This window comes from Macrotis lagotis, chromosome 7 (genome assembly GCF_037893015.1).
Source record: "Macrotis lagotis isolate mMagLag1 chromosome 7, bilby.v1.9.chrom.fasta, whole genome shotgun sequence".
Classification (NCBI taxonomy): domain Eukaryota; kingdom Metazoa; phylum Chordata; class Mammalia; order Peramelemorphia; family Peramelidae; genus Macrotis; species Macrotis lagotis.
In genome coordinates this window covers 163,545,121-163,568,918 of record NC_133664.1, presented here as the reverse complement: position 1 = coordinate 163,568,918, position 23,798 = coordinate 163,545,121, and the positions used below count along the sequence as shown (strand labels likewise).

The window sequence follows — 23,798 nt, the reverse complement described above, 5'->3', positions numbered from 1 at the left end:
CTTTTAGCAATGACAAATCTGATGAGTATATAAGTTAAGCAACTTGCCAAGCTCACAGAGGTATTACATGACAGAATCACTTTTTAAACCAAAATCCTGACTCCAAACTCAGAAGCATTTTTAATGTACTGAAATGTTTACAAAGCAGTTATTTTTTAAAATGTATTTATTTTCATCCATATGTATAAGTAGATTTTTAAGTTACAAAATTTCCTTCTACCCTCCCTTCCCACCCCCCCTTCCCTAAGTGGTGAACTGTCAGGTTAATATTGTATATACATATTTTGAATAAACATGTTTACATATTAGTCATTTTCAGTATGAGGAAATAGGATTAAGCAAAAGAAGTGCATGAGATAGTTTTTATAAAGTGTCTAATCATATTCTGAAGGGGTTTCTTTTGGTTTTCTTTTGTTTTTCTTCCTGTGGATGGGAATAACATTGTCCATAGCCAATATAATACAGTTATCCTAACTCTCTGGACTGCTGAGAGGAGTTGCTTCCATTAAGGTTGATCATCTCATGTTGTTGTTAATGTGTACATTGTTGTCTTGGTTCTGCTCCCTTCTCTCAGCATCATATCCCGTAAGTCATTCCATGCTTCTCTAGAGTCCAATCATTTATGGTCTCTTATAGAATAATAATATTCCATAGTAATCATGTACCAGTAAATGGTATTTACAGATTTCAGAATCATAGATTAAGTAATGAACACATTCAAAGGAATTTGCCATCTGAGCTGTTAAAGAAATCCTCATATCACAGAGTTTAACAAGTAATATTCTTTGAATATTGAACAAAGAGAGAGAAATCTATAATTCTCTATATTTGTTAAGTCATTTTTCAGTTATGGGTGACTCTCCATGACCCACCTAGGGATGTTTTTGGTGGGGTTGAGGAAGGATACTGGAGTGATTTGCCATTTCTTTCTCCAGGCTCACTTTACGATGAGAAACTGAGGCAAACAGAGTTAAGTCACTTTCTCAAGATCACAATATGTGTCTGAGGTTAGCTCAGGAAGAGGACTCTTCAGAACTACAGATTTGGCACTCTATTCACTATGCTATCTATTTCTCTATGTGTATACATATATATGTATTTGTGTATATATTATACATATATGTTACATACACACACATATATAATACATATGCACATATCTTGTTTCCTTCTTGTAGGGAACATGCCTGGAATTTATTTGATTTTGCTCCTCTTTACAGAATCTAGGAAAGTTTTAAGCTCTAAGCATGTACTCAGAAATACTTCCTGACTAATTTGGCCAAGGACCAGAATAGCAACTCTGTACTCTCTGTCATCCAAGACAAAAGAATCATCTGTTGACATCACCCCACTTCTCTCATGCTATTGGGTTTATATCTGATTGTAGTAAGAACGATTCACTGAAGAACTGCAAGTTTGTCTGCTTTCTCAAACATCCTGCCCAGGGGTGGTTGGCCATAACAAGCATCCTGTGGTAGTGTCCTACATGTGGTATATCTGTGTGTGTGTGTGTGTGTGTGTGTGCTGAATTCATATGGATGGTTAGATGTAGGAAATTATCATCCTTTGTTTTAAGCACAGTCAGTGATATAATAGAAAGAATACTTGATCTGGGATTCACACCATTTACTGTTGGACAAGTAGACTTAATTGGTTCATTTGAAAAAAAATGAGGTTTAAAGACTATACAGCCATTGATCCAGGACTGGAAGGGACCCAAGATCTCAGATTCAACCCTTCATTTGTTGTAGTTCATTCATTTCTGTTTTAAGAAAACTGAGATTCTGGAAGTTCAATGATTTGTCCAAGGTCAAACAAGTATCAGATGTTCAAAATGTGATCTGAATACACATCATTAAATTCCAAAGTCAGTATTCTTTCTAAGTGGAATAGTGGATCAAGTACTAGACCTGAAGTCTAGAAGACCTGAATTCAAATGTTCCCTCTGCTATGTACTAGTTAGGTTTACCAGGGCTCACTTAACCTGTTTACCTCAATTGCCTTATTTGCAAAATGAAGATAATAATAGTATCCAAATTTGGGTGTTATTGTAAAGATATCTAATAATGCTTCCAAAATTTTTTGCAAATTTAAAATACTTTAATTGAATGCTAATTTTTAAGTACAGTCTACAAGTCTGAATCTTGAAATTCATTTTATCATAGGTAATCATTGTTACTACTGTAAGACAGAACTCCTCCCTCTTACTCAAATATAAATTTTCTGGTTAATATTATTGAGTAAAAATATTCCTTCACCAATAATGATCAGTAAGTCTTTGAAAACTTGATATTTTGCAACTATCCCAAGTAAATTTCATTAAATATTTTTGATTGTCCAAATCCACTTTATATTTTCTATTTTCTGTAATTGTGTCTTAAACTGAAGGTCTAAAGTGAAATTTATTTTCAAAACAATGATGAGCTCACTGATCCAGTGATGTATTGAAACATGTGTCTTATATGCACCATAAGGAAAATCTGAGTTTTTAACATTGATTTTATGAATACAATTTTCTTTGTCTGGATGGTAACACAATTATTCATGAACTCAGAAGATCTGGTCTTCAGCCCTATTTCTGAGGGAGTTTGATAGTTGTGATCTTGGGCAAGTTATATAATTTTGCTGAGCTTCCACTGATTTTTCCAAGGAAATTAGCTGATCTATAATATTTCTTCAAATACTATTAATTTATAATTATTTCTAAAGAGGAAAAAGACATTTATGAAAAAACTTAAAGATCATTTATTAACTTAGCTAAGATCTAGTTATGTAAAAGACAAAACTTTTTAACTAAAATTTTCTTATATTTCCAGTTACATACAATGGTAGTTTTTCAACATTCATTCATTCATTTGCAAATATATGAGTGCCACATTTTTTTACCAACTTCCCCTCCCTCTCTCTTCCCAGTGGTGGCAAACAATCTTTTTTTTTAGGTTTTTTTTCTTTTGGCAAGGCAATGGGGTTAGGTGGCTTGCCCAAGGTCATACGACTAGGTAAATTATTAAATGTCTGAGGCTGGATTTGAACTCAGGTACTCCTGACTCCAGGGCCAATGCTCTATCCACTGTGCCACCTAGCCACCCTTTGGCAAACATTCTAATAAAATTTGTACATGTGCATCCATGTTTAACATATTTCCATATTAGTCATGTTGTGAAAGAGGAATTAGGGGGAAAAAACCATGAGAAAGGAAAAACACAAAAGAAGTAGTGATTACTATTTTCTAAAGCTGAGTGAGACCTGAACCCAAACACATTAGCTCTAAGACTCGTTATGTCTCTCAACCTTAAGATATAGGGTTCCAGTATGTGTCAAAGGCAGGTCTTTTTTCCCCAAGTACAACACTGTTTTGTCTCTTTCTTATCTTTTCTCCCTTTTGTCTCTTAGCATCTTCTCTTCAGTACATGCATTTTTAAGAGAGGTGAGGGGTCTTCTGCATCTGTGATTTCAATAGCATGAGGGACTCTTTGATGTACTAGCAACTCCTCTGTTATTTAAAATTTAAATTCAATTGATTGGAATAGGCGATCTCTAAATTCTAAAAACAAACAAAAAACATGCACATGATGCTACTGGAGCATTGTTTGTCATACATCATAACACCAAAGTAGAAAGGAAAATTAATACCTACACATATCTTTGCCATGAATTTCCTCAAGTTATATTTCAACAAGCAGGAAAAGTCCTGTTTTTAAAATTCTACTGGGCAAGAATAAAAGAACTAAAGAATCAAAAATAACAAATAAAAACATAATCCATATAGAAAGTTTTATAGAACAATACTTGAAGGAGCTTTTAATCTAATTTTCCTTCAAGGAAACTCATGGTTTGAAAGTAAAATCTATGTTTTGTGGCATTTTTACCCAGCACAAAATATAGACTTAAAAAAAAGGAATTGGTAATTGATATCAAGACAAATCTTAAGTCTAGTACCAGTAAAGATACTCAAAGCAAAGTGTGCTTGTGTGTGTGTGTGTGTGTGTGTGTGTGTGTGTTTGTGTGTGTGTAAGAGAGAAAATGAGAAATAGAAAAGATTCTCCATCTGGTAAACAACTAGTTTATAACTTAGAAAGAATCATAGTTTCCCATGAGTACTGAAAATTCATTGACTTGCTCAAGGTTAAATAGCCACTGACTACCAAGATCCAAGTCTTTTTTGAATCAGAAATTGACTGATTTTTTTATCCATTAAACTCAAAATTGACACACACACACACACACACACACACACACACACACACCAATCACAACAAAAAGCATGTGCATATTAATATAGAAATACCAATATACATATGCATATATGAAGAAAATAGGCATAATATATTTATTGCCTATTTTTTTTCCATCTGTCTATCTGTCTATCTAGCTATCTATGCATCTATAAGGGATATAGAACTATAAATTCACTAGTCAGGGAACTCCCAGTGTAGAACCATTTCCTCAGATCAAATATTCATTCTGTTATGGATTATGACTTATGGATTTATTATCCTCCATTTGCATATGCAAGCACTTGAGGGATCTATGATTTCATCTGCATAGGGAACTATAGTCATAGAAATTCCCTCTACTAACTAGATTACAGATGCAATCTGGGTATGTCTTGCTAAGTCCTGAGGCCCTGAGAGTGCCTTTCCCTGGGTCAAATAGGTAGAATCATTCAGAGTTGATATCTGAACCCAGGTTTTCCTAACTCCAAAAGTAGCATTTTATCCACTATACCATCCTGCTTTTTTTCCCTTTGCACACATATTTTGCTATATATCCCTCCAAAAAACTCATTAGTTAGATTTTGATTTAAAGAGACAGAGGAAAGCATCTAAACGTATTTTATTTGGTGTCATTTAACCCAAATAATTGAGATTTATGCTGTGATAATCTCAACATGGATTAATGTTTAGAGCATTTCAAATTTAAGGAAAAGTAGTTATAATGCATTTTTTCCTATGGAATTACCATGATGATCACTTTTTACTAAGGCTGCATCTTTATAATTAAATAATAGATTTGACTGCATACAATTTATGTGCTATGTGTATGTGATACTATATATTTCTGGAAGTAGTATTACTATCCTAATATTTTTATATTTTTGTTTATATACACATATGAAAAAATTAAAGTGACTTCATTATATATCTATCACCTAAGGAATAGCAATATTATAAAATTTGAATGACACTTTAGCATGTCTTGTTACAGAGAAATGTATATGTCTGTACCCTTTTTTGATTTGATAAAATGCAAGTGCTATCATATTCTAAATGGAATAGTAATAAATAGAAGCTAGTATTTGTTTAGCACTGACTATGTACTTAATGCTGTCCTGTTTTAGAAACATTCTTTTTGATACTCACTACAATATTGAAAGGTAGGTGCTGTTATTATCTCCATTTTTCAACTGAAGAAATGGAAGTTAAGTAATCTGCCCAAGTTTACACAGGTGGGCAGTAACTGGGTAGCAAGTTTGAGGCTGAATTTGAACTTTGACCACCCTAATTACAGAGCAGTACGCTATCCACTGAGACACCTAGCTGGCTATGAAAAAAAAAAGTAATGAAGTACAGATAAAAAAGGAATTGAGGGGTGGCTAGGTGGTGCAGTGGATAGAGCACTGGCCCTGGAGTCAGGAGTACCTGAGTTCAAATCTAACCTCAGACACTTAATAATTACCTAGCTTTGTAGCCTTGGGCAAGCCACTTAACCCCATTTGCCTTGCAAAAACCTAAAAAAAAAAACAAAAAAGCTCTGAGAAAGGCCATAAGGTGTAATAGAAAACACATTCTTTTATTTTGTTTTGTTTTTTCATTTATTTTTTATATTTTTTTCCTTTCTTTAAACCTTTCTTCATTAATTCATTCAATCAATAATTTATTTATTATTATAGGAGAAAGTTTTATTGGGATTGTAAGGTATTGAGAAATTGCATCACTGTGAGGAGAAAAAACATAAATAATATATGTGAAAATCTTTAAAAATGCCCTTGACTAGGAGTAAGAATACCTGGATTTGAATTCCCTTTTGTAGCTACATGTGTGAACAAGAATGAGTCTTTTACACTTTTTTTCTCAGTTACTCTAATATTGGGGCAAAACTATTAGTAGTTGTGTATCACAAGAATTTTGAGGAGAGCATTTTGGAAACTGTAAAACCTAGATTTAAGTATAATAGTATGAACTATTATTATACGTATAAATAAAAATGTTTTTATGATGACATATGCCAACAGTAGAGTCTCTCAATGTGTTTACATTATAGTTGGAAGAAAGAAATTCAAGAAAGAATTTTGTTTTCATGGTTTCAAAGGGTTAGAGTAAATTAATATTTAGGGAAAAATCAAGATTTATTTGCAAATGAGTTTTTATTACAAAACACATTCATTTTAATAGCAAATGATGATTATAAGCTTATTTTAGAATTTAATTTTTAACCATTCTTATATTTTCATACAATTCTATTTTTTGACACAAGAAGCTAAACTCAGTTTACCTAAACCATTAAAAAATGTAGCTGCTAAGCTACTAAGGAAAAAAAGACAAAGGGAATGGTAGCAGCCCAGCTAACAAATAAAACCTTACCATGTTCATATTAATTGAATGCCAGCTGCTGCCTTGGGTGAATTGAGAGACTTGGTGAAATTAAGCAGATATTCAGGACAGATTGGAGGATAATGAAGTTTATCTATATCATAAATAAACTCCATTGTTTGTTTAGTTGAATAGTACTGTAACATTCATAAATGTTTAAAAGAAAAGCTCTGTTGCTCCCTTTCTGTATGCTGTGTTGCATATTAATATAAATATCCATGAATAAGGAATATTCATTCAGGTCATCTCTGTGAATATGAATTTCTATATAACTGATCACTTAGTGTTCATCAGATCATGCTTACGAATATGAATTTTCTACTATCTCCAAAGCACTATGGAACTGACCCAACTCATGAATATTAACATGCACACAACTGATTTCTTTGCAAGCAATCACATTCATAAAGATGAAAATCTTGTTAGCTTGTAATAATGAGCCCTGTTTTAGAATGCTGGTCCCAATCCTGTTTTACAATTCTTATGTATTTAGTTCAATGTTTTCTTTTTTTCCAGTAGCATTTAAATGGTGTTTAGCACCTTTCTTAAAACACTTCCATACCTTCACCAAAAATTTAAAAAAACAAACACCTGTATATTTTGTAACTTTACTCCCACTTGTTCTATCAACCTTGCTGCAGTATATAATTACTGCACAGAATCACCTGCCTCTATCCTTTGACTTGAGTCACTGTCCAGTCATTATCATTATTTCTCTTGCAGAGATGCCCTATCAGATAATTTCCTGACAGATCATGAACATTAGTCACTTGATTTTATTATCTGTGACTTGTGCAATAAATTAAAAAAAAGATCATGTCTACTATTTTATTATTCTTTGTAATCCTTTTTAATGTTTTAACTAGGTTCATAAGCCTGTATCTACAGATGGCAAATGCTTAGAAAGTACGGTGTAATTTTTTCCCAAAATATTTTTTCTATTTTCTCTTGTTAGCCAGTTTTAAACTTGAGAAGTACTATAGGGATAAGATATTCTGGAAAGAAGCAGTACAAGTAGTATGTGTTATGGATCTGAAGAAGTGATGTAGGTCAACTTTTAATAAGGTTTCTGCTGTGAATCATATTTTCAGTAGTCCATACACCTTTAGTTATTCTCATTCTTATCAGACTTCATTCAGATTCAAAGTTCACCAAAATTTGATTCTGAATTGTGGAAACACAGACACAACCTGTGTCTATTGATAAATATCTGGAAACTGCTAGGCAAATGACTGGATTTTTCACTTTGTATTTAACGTTTCATATATATTTATGTATGTATGTGTGTGCTTAGATGTTTGTATATACACATTCGATATTTGTACACATACATATATAAGTATATATGCCCAGAAATACATATAACACCATAAATATATATATATGGAATTTTAAAAAAGAAATCCAAAATGGAAGCAAAATTACTAACCAATTCAACAACTCTGTAATTAAAAGGATTCCTCCCCCCACCCTTTTGCCTCTTTTACAGCAACAATTGTGTTGAATGAACTCAACTGGACAAGTGCCTTAGATGAAGTTTTCAAAAGAAATCGAGATGAAGATCCTACCTTGTTGTGGCAGGTATTTGGCAGTGCCACAGGCCTAGCCAGATATTATCCAGGTAAGTTAATTCTCTTAATTTTAAAAGTTCACTTTTCTCTTTCACTAACCCCTGGAGTCAGGAGGACCTGAGTTCAAATGCAGCCTCAGATACTTAACACTTACTTAGCTGTGTGACCTTGGGTAAATCACTTAATCCCACTGGCTTGTAAAAAAATTTTAAAAAGAAAAAAATAGAAATGGGAGCCATAAGCCCATACAACTAGGGGGTAGTTTAGGTGGCACAATGGTAGAAAGCTAGGTTTGGTATCAGAAAGGCTTGGGTTCAAATATGATAGAAAACTAATAGCCATGTGACTGAGAGCAAGTCACTTAAACCTATTTGCCTCGCAAAAAAAAGTTATATAACATCTCTAAACTTCATTTTTCTCATATACACAAATGAGATCATAATCCTGCCTCAATCAATGATGCAATCTCCAAGCATTTATCAATTCTTTATTGTATGCAAGGAATCAACATTGACATTGGAGATACGAAGACAAAAATGAAACATACCCTTCCTCCAATTAATTTATATTCTGTTGCTCTTGAAAGTTTTAATTCAAGGGGAAAAACATCCTGATCCTCAAAATGTTATTTAATTGTGAAACATTTTTTGTGGTAATATGTAGCCAAAAAAATGTAACATATGTAACATTTTTAGTTATATGAAGGATGTTATTTTTAATATTCAGATATGCATACGAGGCATAGTATCCATAAAACTTAACTGTCTTTGAAGACTTAAAAATCATTTAAACAATTTTGACTATATTTTTACAGTATTTGATACATTTCAGATTAATTGCTTTGTCTTATACCAGTAAACTGGTAAATTCTTTGACATGAGAGGCACCATTATAATTGAATCCATAATACAGAGGAGAGTGCCATGTTTATGGGAGACACTCAATAACATGCTTTTTAAAATTTACTGTGAGAAGACTGGGGACAACTACAATGATCTCCATCTAACAATTCTAAAACCTAAGCTTGCCCAAGGTAATGTATAGCAAAGCCCCAACTCAAACTCAGGTTCTCTGATTTCTTATCCAGTGCATTTTATAACATACTAGAAGTGTTCATGCGATCCTTATGATTTAGATAATTGCTAAAATATTATTTCCTCTTCCATTGGTGAATGATATGAAACAAAAAAACAAATACTTCAATGAACAATGTAATAATCATGCTAAAATTGTTTGGGTTCCAGATAAAAAGAAAACCTGAAAAAATACAGACAGGCACATTCTTGCCCTCTTCTTTGAATCTCAGTTAGCATATACATTAAATGAAAGTAAACATGTCATTTTAAGTGGAAAATAGGTAAATCTCATTTCTTGTTCATAGATCTTTTCCCCATAGAAAAAAAATTTCCAAGCAGAAAATGTCTTTTTATTTAACTGAGAAATGAATAATTTAAGGAACCTCAGATCCAGTAGAAGGATGAAAACCTTTTCAAATATCATTCATAAGCAATTTCATCATACTCACCTTTTATTAGCAAGTTCCAAATCTTTTTATTCAGAGAACTGCTCATACATATGTAATATTCCCACATGGTCTTTCACACATGTGCTTTTAAATCTGTGGCCTTCTTCCTCTACTGCTAGAGATTTAGGAAACAAAAAAAAGCAGTTAACAATAAGAAGGCATGACAATAAGGCATAGCAAGTCAACAAGAAAGGAAAGCACACAAAATAATTTTAATTACTATATCTACTTTAAAAAATAGCCATTATCTAGTATATATGGGTGGCAAGTGCCAAATGACATAATCATTGTTTAAAATTTTGTGAAAACCTAGAATAGTCTAGGAAAAAGTATATCATAAATTTTAATAGTAAAAATAGTTATGAGAAATAGTAAATGGATTACCTTAGTATCCAATTTGGCAACATCCTCTCAGATAATAGTGTTTTATAAGCACTTGGGGATTTAATCTTTTTTTTCTTAGAGAAATGTGAATTTATTTTGTTAAATTAGCAGCCTAAAATGCATTAGAAATTGCTTTTACTTGACAAATAAATGGAGGGGTTTTTTTTAGTAGAGGGATATTATATGTATTTATATATAGACAGAAAGAAAAATTATGAATCAAAAGATTACATATATCAGATGTTTAGATAATTATAAGTCTATGGATATGTAGAATATTTATATATTCTTATTTACTATCGCAAACAGAGAACATAGATAAAATACAAATTTAGCCCAGTATTGAATAAGCTGGATTGCTGCTGAGAAATTCTAATACTCCTCTGCTGATCCCAAACATTCCTAGGAAATAAAAACCCATCTTTTCAATGCTAATGTTCTATCAATGTTGGGGAGCAAGATGTGGAATTCAACATCTCCAAAGAACTAACTAAGAAAGATGCATTTGGTTATTGAGCATTTAAGTATGTAATGTTAAAGGTTTATGAACAACCTTGAAAGAAGAATATAGGTTTGAGAATAAAAGAGTTCAGTTACCTCCTTTTACAGTAGAGGAAACTGAAGTTAAGAAGGCTAAGAAACAGGGTCAAAGTCACATAGGTAGTAAGCATCAAAGACAGGATTTCAACTCAACTTGAATTCTAGAACTAATGTACTTTCCACTGACTACATTGTCTTCCTATTATTTTTCAGTTATTATTTCAGGTCACCCTTGTTTAAGTACAACAGTCATAACATTGTAGACATGGTCTTATGGACTATTTTTTTAAAAGCTGAAAGGGACAATAGACGTTGATCTAACTTCTTATTGTACAATTTGGAAAACCAGAGGCCTGAAAGTATTTGAGTTTGCATAGGTGTCTAGGGTATTTCCAGGATTTAAAATGAAAGTCTCTTGAAAGCCTCTCAAGGGTTTAAGCTTCCCTGACCCCCCAAAAAAAATTTCATGTCACTAGGAAAATAAATGGATTATTCAACTTCATTTTTATAAATGTTCATTTTGAAGTTCTTTATCCTACCACATAATTTTTTCTTTTGTTTTAAAAATTGTCTATGAGAATTGTCAAATTTGGTGATTTTTTTTACTTGTCTGAATCATTTTTTGACAAAAAAAAACAAAAACAAAAAATAACAACACAAACTACTTATTTCATCTATTATTTCTCTTGAAATCATTATAGTTAATATTATATTGAGATTTTAATTAGTAATCTGAATTATTATAATGCCTTTATAGAGTGCAAATCTTTCTGTAGCATTAGGTTCCTTTAAAATAACCTAAGATAATACCTTATATAGTTTTTAAATGACATTATTTATGAATCATTTCTCTTTATTTTAAAATGAAGCTATAATATTTAATAATGGGATTCAAAGTATGTCAGATCAGAATCAAATAAAGTCCTAATAAAAATTTTCCTATCCAATATACTGGGATTTTCTTAGAATAAGATGTGAAGCGTTCAGACATACAATGAGGCTAAGGTTGGGGAAGGATGGGGAACATGTCTGGAAAACATTTTAAATTCTCATTATGGATAGCCCAGGTAAAACAATAAAGACAAGGAAATAAAGGTTTCCTGGCATATAGTATCTCACATCATTTCTGGAGACTTATAATAGAAAAAAATGATTTTCATGTTTATTTTGCACTCTGTGTATGGACTGAACCCACTTATCTCTGTCATGGTAGATACTCTGCTAGTTCTAATCCATTGCATGCCCCTTTAGACCTCTTTCAGTTTTTGGAAAACAAGATAGGTAGAATTTGGATAGGTGGAAAAGAAAGAATGAAGTGAATCAAGGCATTCCAAGTTGGAAGATAACATTAATAATGGTCATAAATGAACAATGAATCTTCTGAAGACAGTAACCAGACTAGCTTTACAGAACTTAATGGGTGGATAAACTTGGAAAGTTGAGTTGAAGTCAAATGTAAAAGGCTTAAATGCCAAGATATGGAATTTAGACTTTGTTTTGTAGATAACAGGGAACCAAAGAATAGATTTTAGCAATGGAATAATAAAAGTAATAGATTGCTAGATTTAAGTAGTTTAAATTACAATTAAATGGAGAATTTCAGTTAAGATTTAATTTCAATGATCTTTCAGGTGCCCAAGGCCTCTATCTGCTATTTTAAAGTTCAATTCAGTTAAATTAAATATTTATAAGTATTTACTGTATATAAGGTGCCAGGGGATACAGAGAAAAAAATGAAAAGCTGTATTTATCTTTAAAGAATTTACAAAATAATCTTTAGAGAATACAAGATGTAAATAACTAAATAAATGCAAGTTAAGTTAGGGAAGCACAGACAGCTTGGGAGATTAAAAAGGGCTCCCCAAAGAAAGTTCTACCTGGCTAGCCTCAAGGGATACTAAGCATTCTAAAATGCAAGGAGGGTGCCCTCAAGGAAGGAGTCAGAACTGCAGATTCACAGATGTTGGATATTTAGTGATAAGTTTTGAGAACATGAATTAATTTAATTTGACTTCCATATGGAATGCTAGAAAGTCCAGAAAAAGTAGCCTAGAGGCATATTTTGAAAACTGTATTCATAAAAGCAGTTGATAATGCACAGTCTTTTGCATCATAGATTACATCACAGATTCCCTTCAGTGATAACAGTACCCTGCATCCCTTAGCCAGCCACTTCCCTGATAGAGTAAACCTGTGGCAAAATTTATGTCCTCTGTATTTGCTGGAGCACATACCTGGGTATATCTGACAATACAGACATTAGTAGACGTCTTGTTCCTCTTCCCCCCCAACCTCCCCAACAAACTCACCTTCAGAGAAGTACAAGAAAACATTCTTATGTGAATGATGGGAAACATGGATATCACAAAACACTGGCTGCTCCCAAAACAAGTTAGTCATCAATCTGCTCCCTTGAGTCCATTTTACTTAGCTCAATCAACTCCATTCCCTCTGTACCCTAGAATACACTGTACACTTCCTACTCTTACTGACTATCTCATGAAGCAATCTATGGGACAGCTAACATGATTTAGTCTAAGATCTAGACCTACACTAAGGTAGGGATACTGGGAAGAGGAAGAATGAGAATGCAAGAGATGCATTTGTAAGAAGCAATAACTGATGTGATGGTTGAAATACTATGGAGTTGGACTTGGAAAAGGGAGAAATCCCAGTGAAGAAGTTTAAGAAAGAGGGAGAGAATGAAAGTATCTTGGGGAAAAATAGGAATTAAAAATTAGGAAAATTTAAAAAATTAGGGAAGTCAGTACATGAGTAATTCTAAGTGAGCAGAACCAAGAGATCACTGTACACCTTAAGAGCAACATTGTATATTAATAAATAATAGACTTAGCTCTGTTCAGCACTAGGGCATCAAAGACCTGCACTATAGCAATTTTAAAAGGCCTGAAATGAAAAATGCCATTCACATCCAGAGAGAGATCTATGAAATCTTAATACAGATCAAAGCATACTGTTTTCATCTCTTTAAATTTGTTTTTCTATTTTTCCTCATTGTTGATATTCCCTTTATTCTTCTTTCACATCCTGAATAATATGTCACACGATTATACATGTATGATCTATGTCAGATTACTTGCTATGGGGGGTGGGGGAGGAGGATAGGATGGAAGGGAGAAAACTTTATAAAAACTATTGAAAATTATCTTTACAAATAGTTGAAAAAATAAATTAAAAATCAAAAAAAAAAGTTTTAAAAGAAATAAAAAAGTCAAGATAGGAAGCTAATTTGGACCAGAAATGATGAACTTCATATTTTACGATTTTATATTTTAAGTGATAGTGTCACAATGATGAACAAATTTAGACACAAACATATAGATTTAGGAAATGAATATTCTTGCCTGGAAATCACCTGAATAAAAGAGTTAGAGAAGATCTATATTTCTCATTCTTTTTCCATTGCATCTGTATATCCTATGCTTAAGGAATGTAACAATGATACAATCTTTGAGAAAACCTGAAGTAACCCTTTGTTGTAAAGAATAATGATAGCGTTATCAATAGAAGACTCTTGCAATTTGTATATTTGGTACAAGTTCAAGATTATGCAAAATAATAAACACTATAGCACCAAGTTTTTACTTTAGAGAAATTTAGTGAGTCATTTTTTCAACAAGTTCCTTAAACAACATTCTTTCTGCATAGTGATAGCTATACTGTGGTTCACACATTAATACATTTGCTAATGAAAGATCACTCTAGTTGCTGGTGGGACACAATAATAAAAAAGATGTTAGTATGGAAACCAATGAATATTGTTTATTATTGATCTGTTCTTTCTACAAATAACTTGAATTAAGATACCCATAAAGATAACCTTTGTTAAAATCCAACTTTGGTTTTTTTCCTTTCTTTATCTTTCCTTTTGCTTCTTCTCATTCTTTCTTTTATTTTTCCTTTTTTCTATATTTCCTCTGATATTTCATATTACGTATTCTAAAGCCTTTTAATATAACCCTAGAAAAAAAGTATCATAAATCACATAAATTCAAACAAATAATTTGTAGATTCTAAATCTGAGGAGAAGCAGTTTGTCATATTGGATAGAGAACTAACTTCAGGGCCAGGAAGACCTTGGTTCTAACTTGGCCTCTAGTTCCAAACTCTGAGGAAGTCACTTAACTTTTTAGTGCTCTGGATCTCTTTTTTAAGGCACTAAGTGGGAGAAAAGGTGTGATCGGCATTGGTGGAAGGAGGATGTGATATTCCAGACACAAAATAATATCCTAAAATTCAGTCCATATGTAGGTATTATAGCTTAGTATCTCTTAAGATACTTCCTACATTTACATGTATTTTAAAGGTTTCAGAAGTCTCTAGAAATGTAACATTGTCAATACTTTCAAAAAGATTTGTTAACCTCTGAAAATATTTTCTATTTATGCTAAAGCACATGATTATCTGTAAATTATATTAAGCAATACCACTATATCAGAAATCACACTGTCTGCATATGCTTTTATTTGTCCCTATTTTCTACTGAAAATCCTCTATTGCATATTGGTCATATAAATAATTAAATCTGTTTATCTTTCTGCCTTGCACTTCTATAATATTCCATTTAGCCAATCTACTTGTATATTTTGCCTGCTCCTCCTACTGACAGACAGTAACTCTTATGTCAAAGAAAATGTTTTAAGTGGATTAACTACCATCTGCTGAATTCACAGCAAATCATTTTGTAGTTAAGACTGCTTTATAAATGATGCAACATATAATTAGTAATTATGGAATACATTTGTGTATTTGATCATTTGTCTATAAGGAGTTAATAGAGTGTTAAAGACAAACCAAGCAAAAATAAAATGTTTTGATAATCAAGGAGGAGGTTTTTATGGTGAATTTCAGCATTCCCTTCTTAGGTGATTCATAGATTTTTTTCCTATCCAAAAGACAGAATTTTTTTTTTTACTTATTTAATATTCGTTGGCAAAAAAAGACAAAATCCTTGAACTTGAATTATTTCATTTTGTCTTCAAATCGGTTCATTGGTATCACCCCAAAAATAATAGACTTGGGCATTTTTATTGCTAGTTTTAAAATAAGGTGTACACACCCAAAAAAGCAATTAAAAAGGTCTTCAGAAGAGGTATGGCATGTGTTGAAGAAAGTAACATTGAATTTTGAAAAGAAGGTGGATTATTGATGGGAATACAGTCAGAAAGACATGTTCTACATTACAAAACAAATCATATTGCAGGAAAGAAATTTGCAAAACTACCCTTTAAGGGAGAAAAAAAAGTAAGACATAGAGTCATATTTGTATCTTAGTCTACTGCAAAACAAAATATAGCATATATGAACTACTGTGAAAAGTAGTCATTACCCAAAAAAATTGTTTTTTATAAGTTTTAGAAGTAAATTTGAGTTTTGACTTTTTTTTAATGGGTTTCTCTGAAGATGATAGTCCTCATAAAGAAGAAAAATTATGTACTTCTATCAGGACATGTGAATTATAATTGACCAATTTGAACTGTGGCCTCTTAATTTGTATGCTATTTAATACTTTGTCGTTGGACTCCATATGCCCTGTTAAGACTTATCCTTCAGTGTGTTTCAGCTAGGAAACATAGACTATTTTATTCATATTCATTTCCTACAAATAAATTAAACAAACAAAAACAAAAAAGATTTTTCTTGGCTGGGATTTTCTGGGAAAACTGACTTGACCTTAATCTTGCTCAAACAAATTGTGATCTATGAATGGAAAGAATAGGATTAGGCAATAAGGAAAAATAAATATAAGATTTTAGAGAAATAAAGGGAGACTTTATTGAATGATCTATTATGAAGAAAACATAACCAAAAGAATGATAATAATGAGAAAGCACTGAGGAAAAAGTACTATCTTGTACTGTAAGTAGTAGCCACTCTATTAGTTGATTTTTCTTAGGTGTTTTAGGAGATTGCACTGGGAAGCAGAAATTACGTGCATATTACAAAGATTCTGCTAGGTCAAATAAAATGTATAAATAAAAATTTTCTCTATTAATTATTAGCACAAAATGGCTTACAATAACAATCTTCATCTGTGGTGCTTAAGGAAGTGATTTTAAAAGCAAGTTCTATGATGTTTTATATATTATTCTCTAATAAAGTAGAACTTCTTGAATTAGAAAATAACATCTATATATCCAAATTAATTAAGAAAGAGATTTAAAATATTTATCTTTTTGGAAATGGAAACTTGTTAAATGCAGGACAACACTGGATGATTTATAAACCAGAAGTTTGTTCTTTTTCCCATCATTTGACTTTGCAATAAAGAATTGTCTCTCTAATAGACCACTAGAATGAAGTACATGGAAACTAAAAGTGCATGTAATATGAACTAGAAAAAGAGCAGAATTCTATACATTTATTTGTTATTTCTGTTTTAGCACTAATTTGAAAATATTTTAGGAAAATATAGCTGTCAAGCATTTGATCTTGTTAATTCATAATGCAATTAACTTTCATTTCATGTGGAGGACTTCCTCATAAAGAAAAACATCTTCAATGCCTCCCTATGCTCTTTATAATTCCCAAATATCCAGCAATTATGATATCTATTTTTTAAAAAAAAATGTTAGCTGTTAACTTGGGAGAAACTCTAAAATGCTATTTAATGTTCCAATTCATATTTCTATGGCTTATTGTATAACAACTATAATCATCTGACTACCAACTATAAACCAGTGTTTAGGAGTTCAACCCAACACTAGGAGTGGTTAGGAAAATATTTTGTCTGTTGTTCAATTGTAGATGCTCTCTAAAAGAGAGTGCTAACCTAGCAGATTTTTCTGTGACTGAACTAACAATATTCTTTATAAGACAAACAAGGATGTAAGTCCTACAAGAACTTGACTGATAACAATTAGAAGTGCAGTATCCTGTGCCTATATTATTCATGTTTTGAAAGAAGAATCACATCTAAACTGAAGAGAAAAAAAATTAGAGAAAAAAATGACATAATTCACTTTTTTCTCTAGATATGGATGGTATTCTCCATCACAAGTCTTTTAATATTGTTTTTGATTATTATACTGCAATAACTATTAAGCCCATCATAATTGATCATCACCCATGTTGCTGTTACAGCATATAATGTTCTGCTCATTTCATGCAGCGCCATTTAATGCAAGTCTTTCCATGCTATTCTGAAGTCCCATCTCTCATGATTTCTGACAGAACAATAGTGTTCCATCCCACTCATGTACCACAATTTGTTCAGTCATTCCCCAATTGATGGGCATCCCTTCAATTTCTAATTCTTTGCCACTTCAAAAAGAGTTGCTATAAATATTTGTGGACATGTGGGATTTTTTTTTTTTTTACCCTTTTTCATGATCTCTGGGATACAGACCTAGTAGTGGTATTACTGGGTCAAACGATATGTATAGTTTTATTGCCCTTTGGACCCAATTCCAAATTGCTCTTCAGAAAGATTGGATCACTTCACAACTCCACCTACAATACATTATTGTTCCAGGAATATTCTTTTTTTTTTTAAAGTGATTTGAATATCTAAAATGAGCATACTCCTTGTGGTTTTTTGGTAGAATTTTTTTTTAATTTGATTGTATGTTTTTGGTCAGTGGTTTTTATTCTATATCAGTGTCAAATTGATTCCTGGTGCAACTGAATATGTGTCTGGAACATGGCATACATTATCTGATTTTAGTAATATTCCTCAATCATTGAGTTAACTAAATCATAAGTATATGGGTGATGTAATTATATTTCCATTTCTATATGAAGTTGACTTAAAACTCATAAAGATAATATTATGAAACAGTAAATGGTAAAAAAAATGACTGGAGAACTAATTTGAGATTCCCTAATAATAATCATGTCTATTTATTGCTCTTATTTTTGTGAAAGTTCTGTTAATCCTTTATGTGAATTTCTAAGATGCTATAGTATGTGAAATGTTTTGGTATTAAATGTACTCAAAAGTGTAACCTCCAAAATATTTTAAGTTCTTAAAATAGGTTGATTTATTTTATTTAGAATAGAAAGGCAAAATTAAAACCTTAATTGGCAATCGATTAAGAATCTAGACAGAAATAATTTGGATGAATGAAATTAATGACAATCTAAAAGTCTCATTTTAACCATAGTACTAAACTCTGCTTTTACTCAACCATTTATTAAGTTGCAAACCAACTTTACCCCAGGAGTATAACCCTGTACATAGCTAGTAGGAATATGATGAACTTTGATTATATAATCTTAATATATAATTTTACTGTAATTTAAATTTTAGATTGACTTCAAAAGAAATATTAAAGTAAGGCAAATCAACCAGGCAGTTATATATATCAACCTTAAAAATGAATATTAATAGAAAATAGCAATCTACCTAAACCTGAAATTGTGTTATCCATCAGAGGTTAACAATTAAAAACAAGGGCATTCTTTCATAACTTGATTACATATTTCTTAAAGTATTTCTAAGTTATTGGAAAATGAAGTGACTGGTATTTTTAGGTCTTGAATTTTAAGTAGTGTTACTTTATCTTAATCATTTGATTTAATCCAAAAATCTAGGCAAATTTGTCTCTTATTCTTTTAATTTATTGAGGAAAAAGGCAAAAAGTTCTCTATACAATTTAATTTCTATGAATGACTGCCCTTGTCTTTCTTCCCCTCCTCCTAAAAGATTCATTACTATAATACTTCAATGGTAAAGTGATACTTCCAAGTGGATTTTAATTCACATCTTCTCCCGAGTGTGATTCTTAACCATGTTCTCTATAATCTTCCCTCAAAAATGTATTCAGTGTCCTGGAGGCCTTCTTTAAGGTCGTTTTATACCTCAGGGGTTCAGTCTGGCACTCGAATTATCAATACAGTTCAAGTCCAACCTAAGGATAATTCTCCATTCTTAATCTTTTCTGCTCATATATATATATATCTTTGATGATGTGACTTGTCCTACTCTAGTATGTAAGTCATCACTGAAAATATGCTGTAACCCATTCTTATCTACCATGTGTCTTTCTATTTATTTTGGGTCATATAAAACTGTGATTTTTCAGATATTATATTATAAAAGTTGTAACTATATGGCATTGTCACTATCATATAAGAATACACCTGTGCTAATTTATATCATCAATAAGTTAAAACAAATGTCAACGTCAAACTTAAATTAAAAGAATTGGTATGGATGAAGTGGCATTGAATACAGTTGTAATAACTTCAAACTTGTTGTCTATTTAAATGAATCAACTTTTTTTAAATAAGAAATTATGGGGCAGCTAGGTGATGCAATGGATAGAGCACCATCCCTGGAGTCAGGAGGACCTAAGTTCAAATAAGGACTCAAGCATTTAATAAATGCCTAGCTGTGTGATCTTGGGAAAGTAACTTAACCCCATTGCCATAAATAAATAACTATAAAATAAATAAATTATAGATAAAACTATTAACCTTGATTGCAACCATGTACTGTAAAAGGTTAACTGAGATAAATAGTAGCCACATCAAGGAACCCAAAATATCAAAAAAACTATCTTACCTAGAAAACACTTTGCCAACCAAAGAAATGTTTGCTGATACCAATGTTAAACATTTTTATAAGGATAGACATGAAAGAGTATGAGTATTGTCACATCATAACTCAACAAAAAGCCTATAAACATGAAGGCAAGTTTATAGAAATCCTGTCATGAAAAGTAACAGATTCACTCCCAAGAACATCCAAATTTAATTAGATAATAGAACAATAAAATAGATTTTAAAAATGGAACTGATGTGTCAGCAATTCTGTATCAATTTATTTTTTTTTTCATTGGTTACTTTGCAGCAAGCATACTTGGGCTGTAATACCTGAGTTTTTAAATGTCCTTTATGGAAAAAAAAATTTAAATAACAACTAAGATGTAATGTTCATCAGTGACTGGGCTATTGCATGTAAGAGGACTATACATGCTTGCAAAGAGATACTGTCCTGTAGTATATCTTATATGGGGTTCAGATGGAAAAGAATTCCTAATACTCAGTGATAATTCTCAGGTACTCCAATTAAGTCACAGATTTTACAGGACTACTCAAGCATGTATTCTATAACTAATCATTCATGCTCCCACTATTTTCACTGAATATTTTAAAGTTTTAAAGCATTAATGAACTATACTTGTTTAGAATAATAATTTTGATTTCTGAATGACATTCTTATTTTCTGTTTCCAAAAAAATCATTGTTTGATATAATGAGGATATGGGGCTAAAAACTGAATCACATTTTTTTAAAAAGCATAAATGGTTATGTGTGAATAAATCTGATGAATATAAAAAGAAAATATAGATCCTTGTAATATAAAATAGTTTTTTTTAATTTCTTGAGTTCTGTATGATCATAAAAACAAATGGCAAGCTTTTTAGGCATCTGGGAAATCAGTTTTTGAGAAGTACCAAGAAAAAGAAACATGTCTAAATGTTCATTTCAGTTTCATATGAAAAAATAAAAGAATTGATTTTCATTGATTTCCTCTGGCACAGCTTTGTGATTTTCCTTGAAACTGTAGAATTTTTTTCTTTATGAACTCTGCTGCAGATATATGGGCTTATGTTTTTTGACTATTTGTGAAGTCTGTCAGTAGACAGACTTCCTCTGAAGGGTATATGTTATACTGGTTTAATTATGCCTTGTATCTTTTTTTTAGCTTCTCCATGGGTTGATAAAACTCGAACACCAAACAAGATTGATCTCTATGATGTACGCAGAAGGCCATGGTAAGATAACATGCAAAAAAAATACCTATTTTGTTGAAAAAATTATGTTTTTCTCCCACTAATAAGAGGCAATGTAACATAATGCAAAGAACATTTGTCCCATGGAATCAGGATTACTTGATTTCAGTTTTCTACTCTAATTGCTTATCATTAATATGACCTATTCTAACTTTACCGCTCTAAATCTCAGATCCTTATATATATATATAATATAAAATTGTTAATATTTATATTATCTCAGAGTTACAATTTAGAAAGTACTATAGTATTGATGCGCTATATAAATTCATGTTCTTACTGCTTTGACATAGAGGCATTAATGTATTACAGATAGATATGGCCATAAAGTTAGGAAGACCTGAGTTCAAGTCTTGTTTCTGACATAAAATGGCTCTGTGACCTTGGATAAATTACTCAAATTCTTAACTCTTTAATACATCTCCAAGATTATAATTTATATAGAAAATGGTGAGCATACCTGCCAAGGCTCAATATCACTAAAATCACAGGTACTGACCCAGTCCCTTTCCCTGTTATGTAACAAGCAGTATTATTAATTAATAAACCATTTGAGTGTCTTTCTAACATAAGGTCAGTTAAAGTATGGTAAATTATGTTCACTGAAGAATATTGGGTTAAAATTAATCATGAAAACCTGGAATTAATATTTCCATTTAATATTGCCAAATGCATTAATTTAAATGATTATATTCAGTATAATTACTAAAGCTTTTTAGAATATAGGAATTTCTATGGAGATCTCCTAGCAAAGAAGAAGGTATGGAGGGGATGGCTTGTGGGAAGGAGACAGCTCAGTTTTACCCCTGTATTGCTTATTATTAGATTCAATTCAATAAACATATAAGTAACTGTTTAATAAAAGCAGAACAGGAAGGATCAAGTCAATTGTATCTATTGATAATTATTTTTAACAGCTGTGGTAATTAACTAAATTGTTCCTGACTATGTAAAAGCATTTTAAGTGGAAAAATATAAGCAGGTATTATGATTTTAAGGATTGGGAGGATTGAACTTATGCTTCTTCTCATGGTTCATACAAATAAGGAACAAAACTATTGTCAGGAAAATAAAAACAAATTAAGTGGTTGCTTCTTTATTGCAGAAATGGCAGCATAAGTGACTCTGTAATACTGATTTCAGCATTTCTGAAATCCCTTACCCTTGTGAAGAACCTTAGGCACAGACAAAATGTGCATGAATTATGATATGTTAACTTGTAGATGTTACTTAAATTGTTAAAGAAGATTTAAAAAAACATTTTACATTACTTATATTTAGTTTTTATTTAGTTAATTTTGCATTTTTGTTTCTTCCCTATTCATCAAAATCAATATCATTGACAAAGACTTGAGTTTTTTTTCTTTTTTGAATCTCCAGGACTTAAAAATTGCCTTGCACATGGAAAGCATAAATTTTTATTAAATGCAACCAAAACAAATTGAATTAAATTATATAAATGAGTATAAATAGTTGAATGATCAAAGATATTGCTTTCTAAATTCAATCATTATAAGTGTAACTTCCCTCCTCTCATTTTTAATAATATCATTTGCAGGTATATCCAAGGAGCTGCATCTCCCAAAGATATGCTTATTCTAGTTGACGTGTAAGTATTTTAATATTTCATGTGCATTTTTTTTGGAATGAAAAACCCCTTCCTGTGCTTCAGAGAGCTGAGAATGGTAGATCGAAAAAGACCCAGTATTTAGAGTGATTTTTAACATTATAGAGGGAAGAAATACATACTGTAAAAAGCATACCCTGTAAGAGTTGAAAGAATTTACTTTTGAATAAAAGATTATGGTTTATAACTCAGATGTGAGCTTTCTATGAGGTACAATTGCATTTTCAATTTTCCTTCTATATCTTGAGTAACTCTGTTACGTAAGTACTTATTTCTGAAAACAGGGGAAATGTGTTTTAGTACAGATATGCGTAGAGCCACATTGCTTCAGCTACACATAAAAGAAACCTAAAATACCATAAAATAGAATCTAGCTTCAATCCATTTGGATAGATGTTATTGCAAAAATTGGCAAATGTTAAATACCGAGAATTTCATAAAAACAATGAAATAAAATTCAGAAACTAGAGAGTGTTTATATGGGGCTTTCTCAAGAATAAGGGAAGTTAAAGCAACTGAAGTTTATGATTTATATTGAAGATTTCTTCATTCTTCGAAGAGTCTGTTTGCATAAAACCATCTCTTACAGTAGAGACTTGCTGTAGCAGAAGAACATTAAGGAATCAGGAAAATGAGTTAGGACAATTCCAAATTAAATTACTTTGGTGTAAAAGGAATCTATTCCTTGGTCACTTTGCCTCATTAAAAAAAGACTGCATTTGATGTTTTAAATGCAAGCAAATGGCATATACCTGCTTTTGTGAACATTTGTATTTCTCTCCAACTTAAGTTTTG

The 23,798-nt window shown here is 31.4% G+C and overlaps 1 protein-coding gene across 1 annotated transcript in view; it reads left to right on the top strand.

Annotated features, from left to right (window-relative positions):
* CACNA2D1 (calcium voltage-gated channel auxiliary subunit alpha2delta 1) overlaps positions 1-23,798 on the top strand; it is a 157,839-nt gene that overhangs the window by 3,199 nt on the left and 130,842 nt on the right. The window contains exons 2-4 of the mRNA XM_074195298.1: positions 8,049-8,214; positions 21,289-21,358; positions 22,935-22,985. Coding sequence (XP_074051399.1) covers positions 8,049-8,214; positions 21,289-21,358; positions 22,935-22,985 — 287 coding nt within the window. The remainder of the gene's footprint in view (positions 1-8,048; positions 8,215-21,288; positions 21,359-22,934; positions 22,986-23,798) is intronic.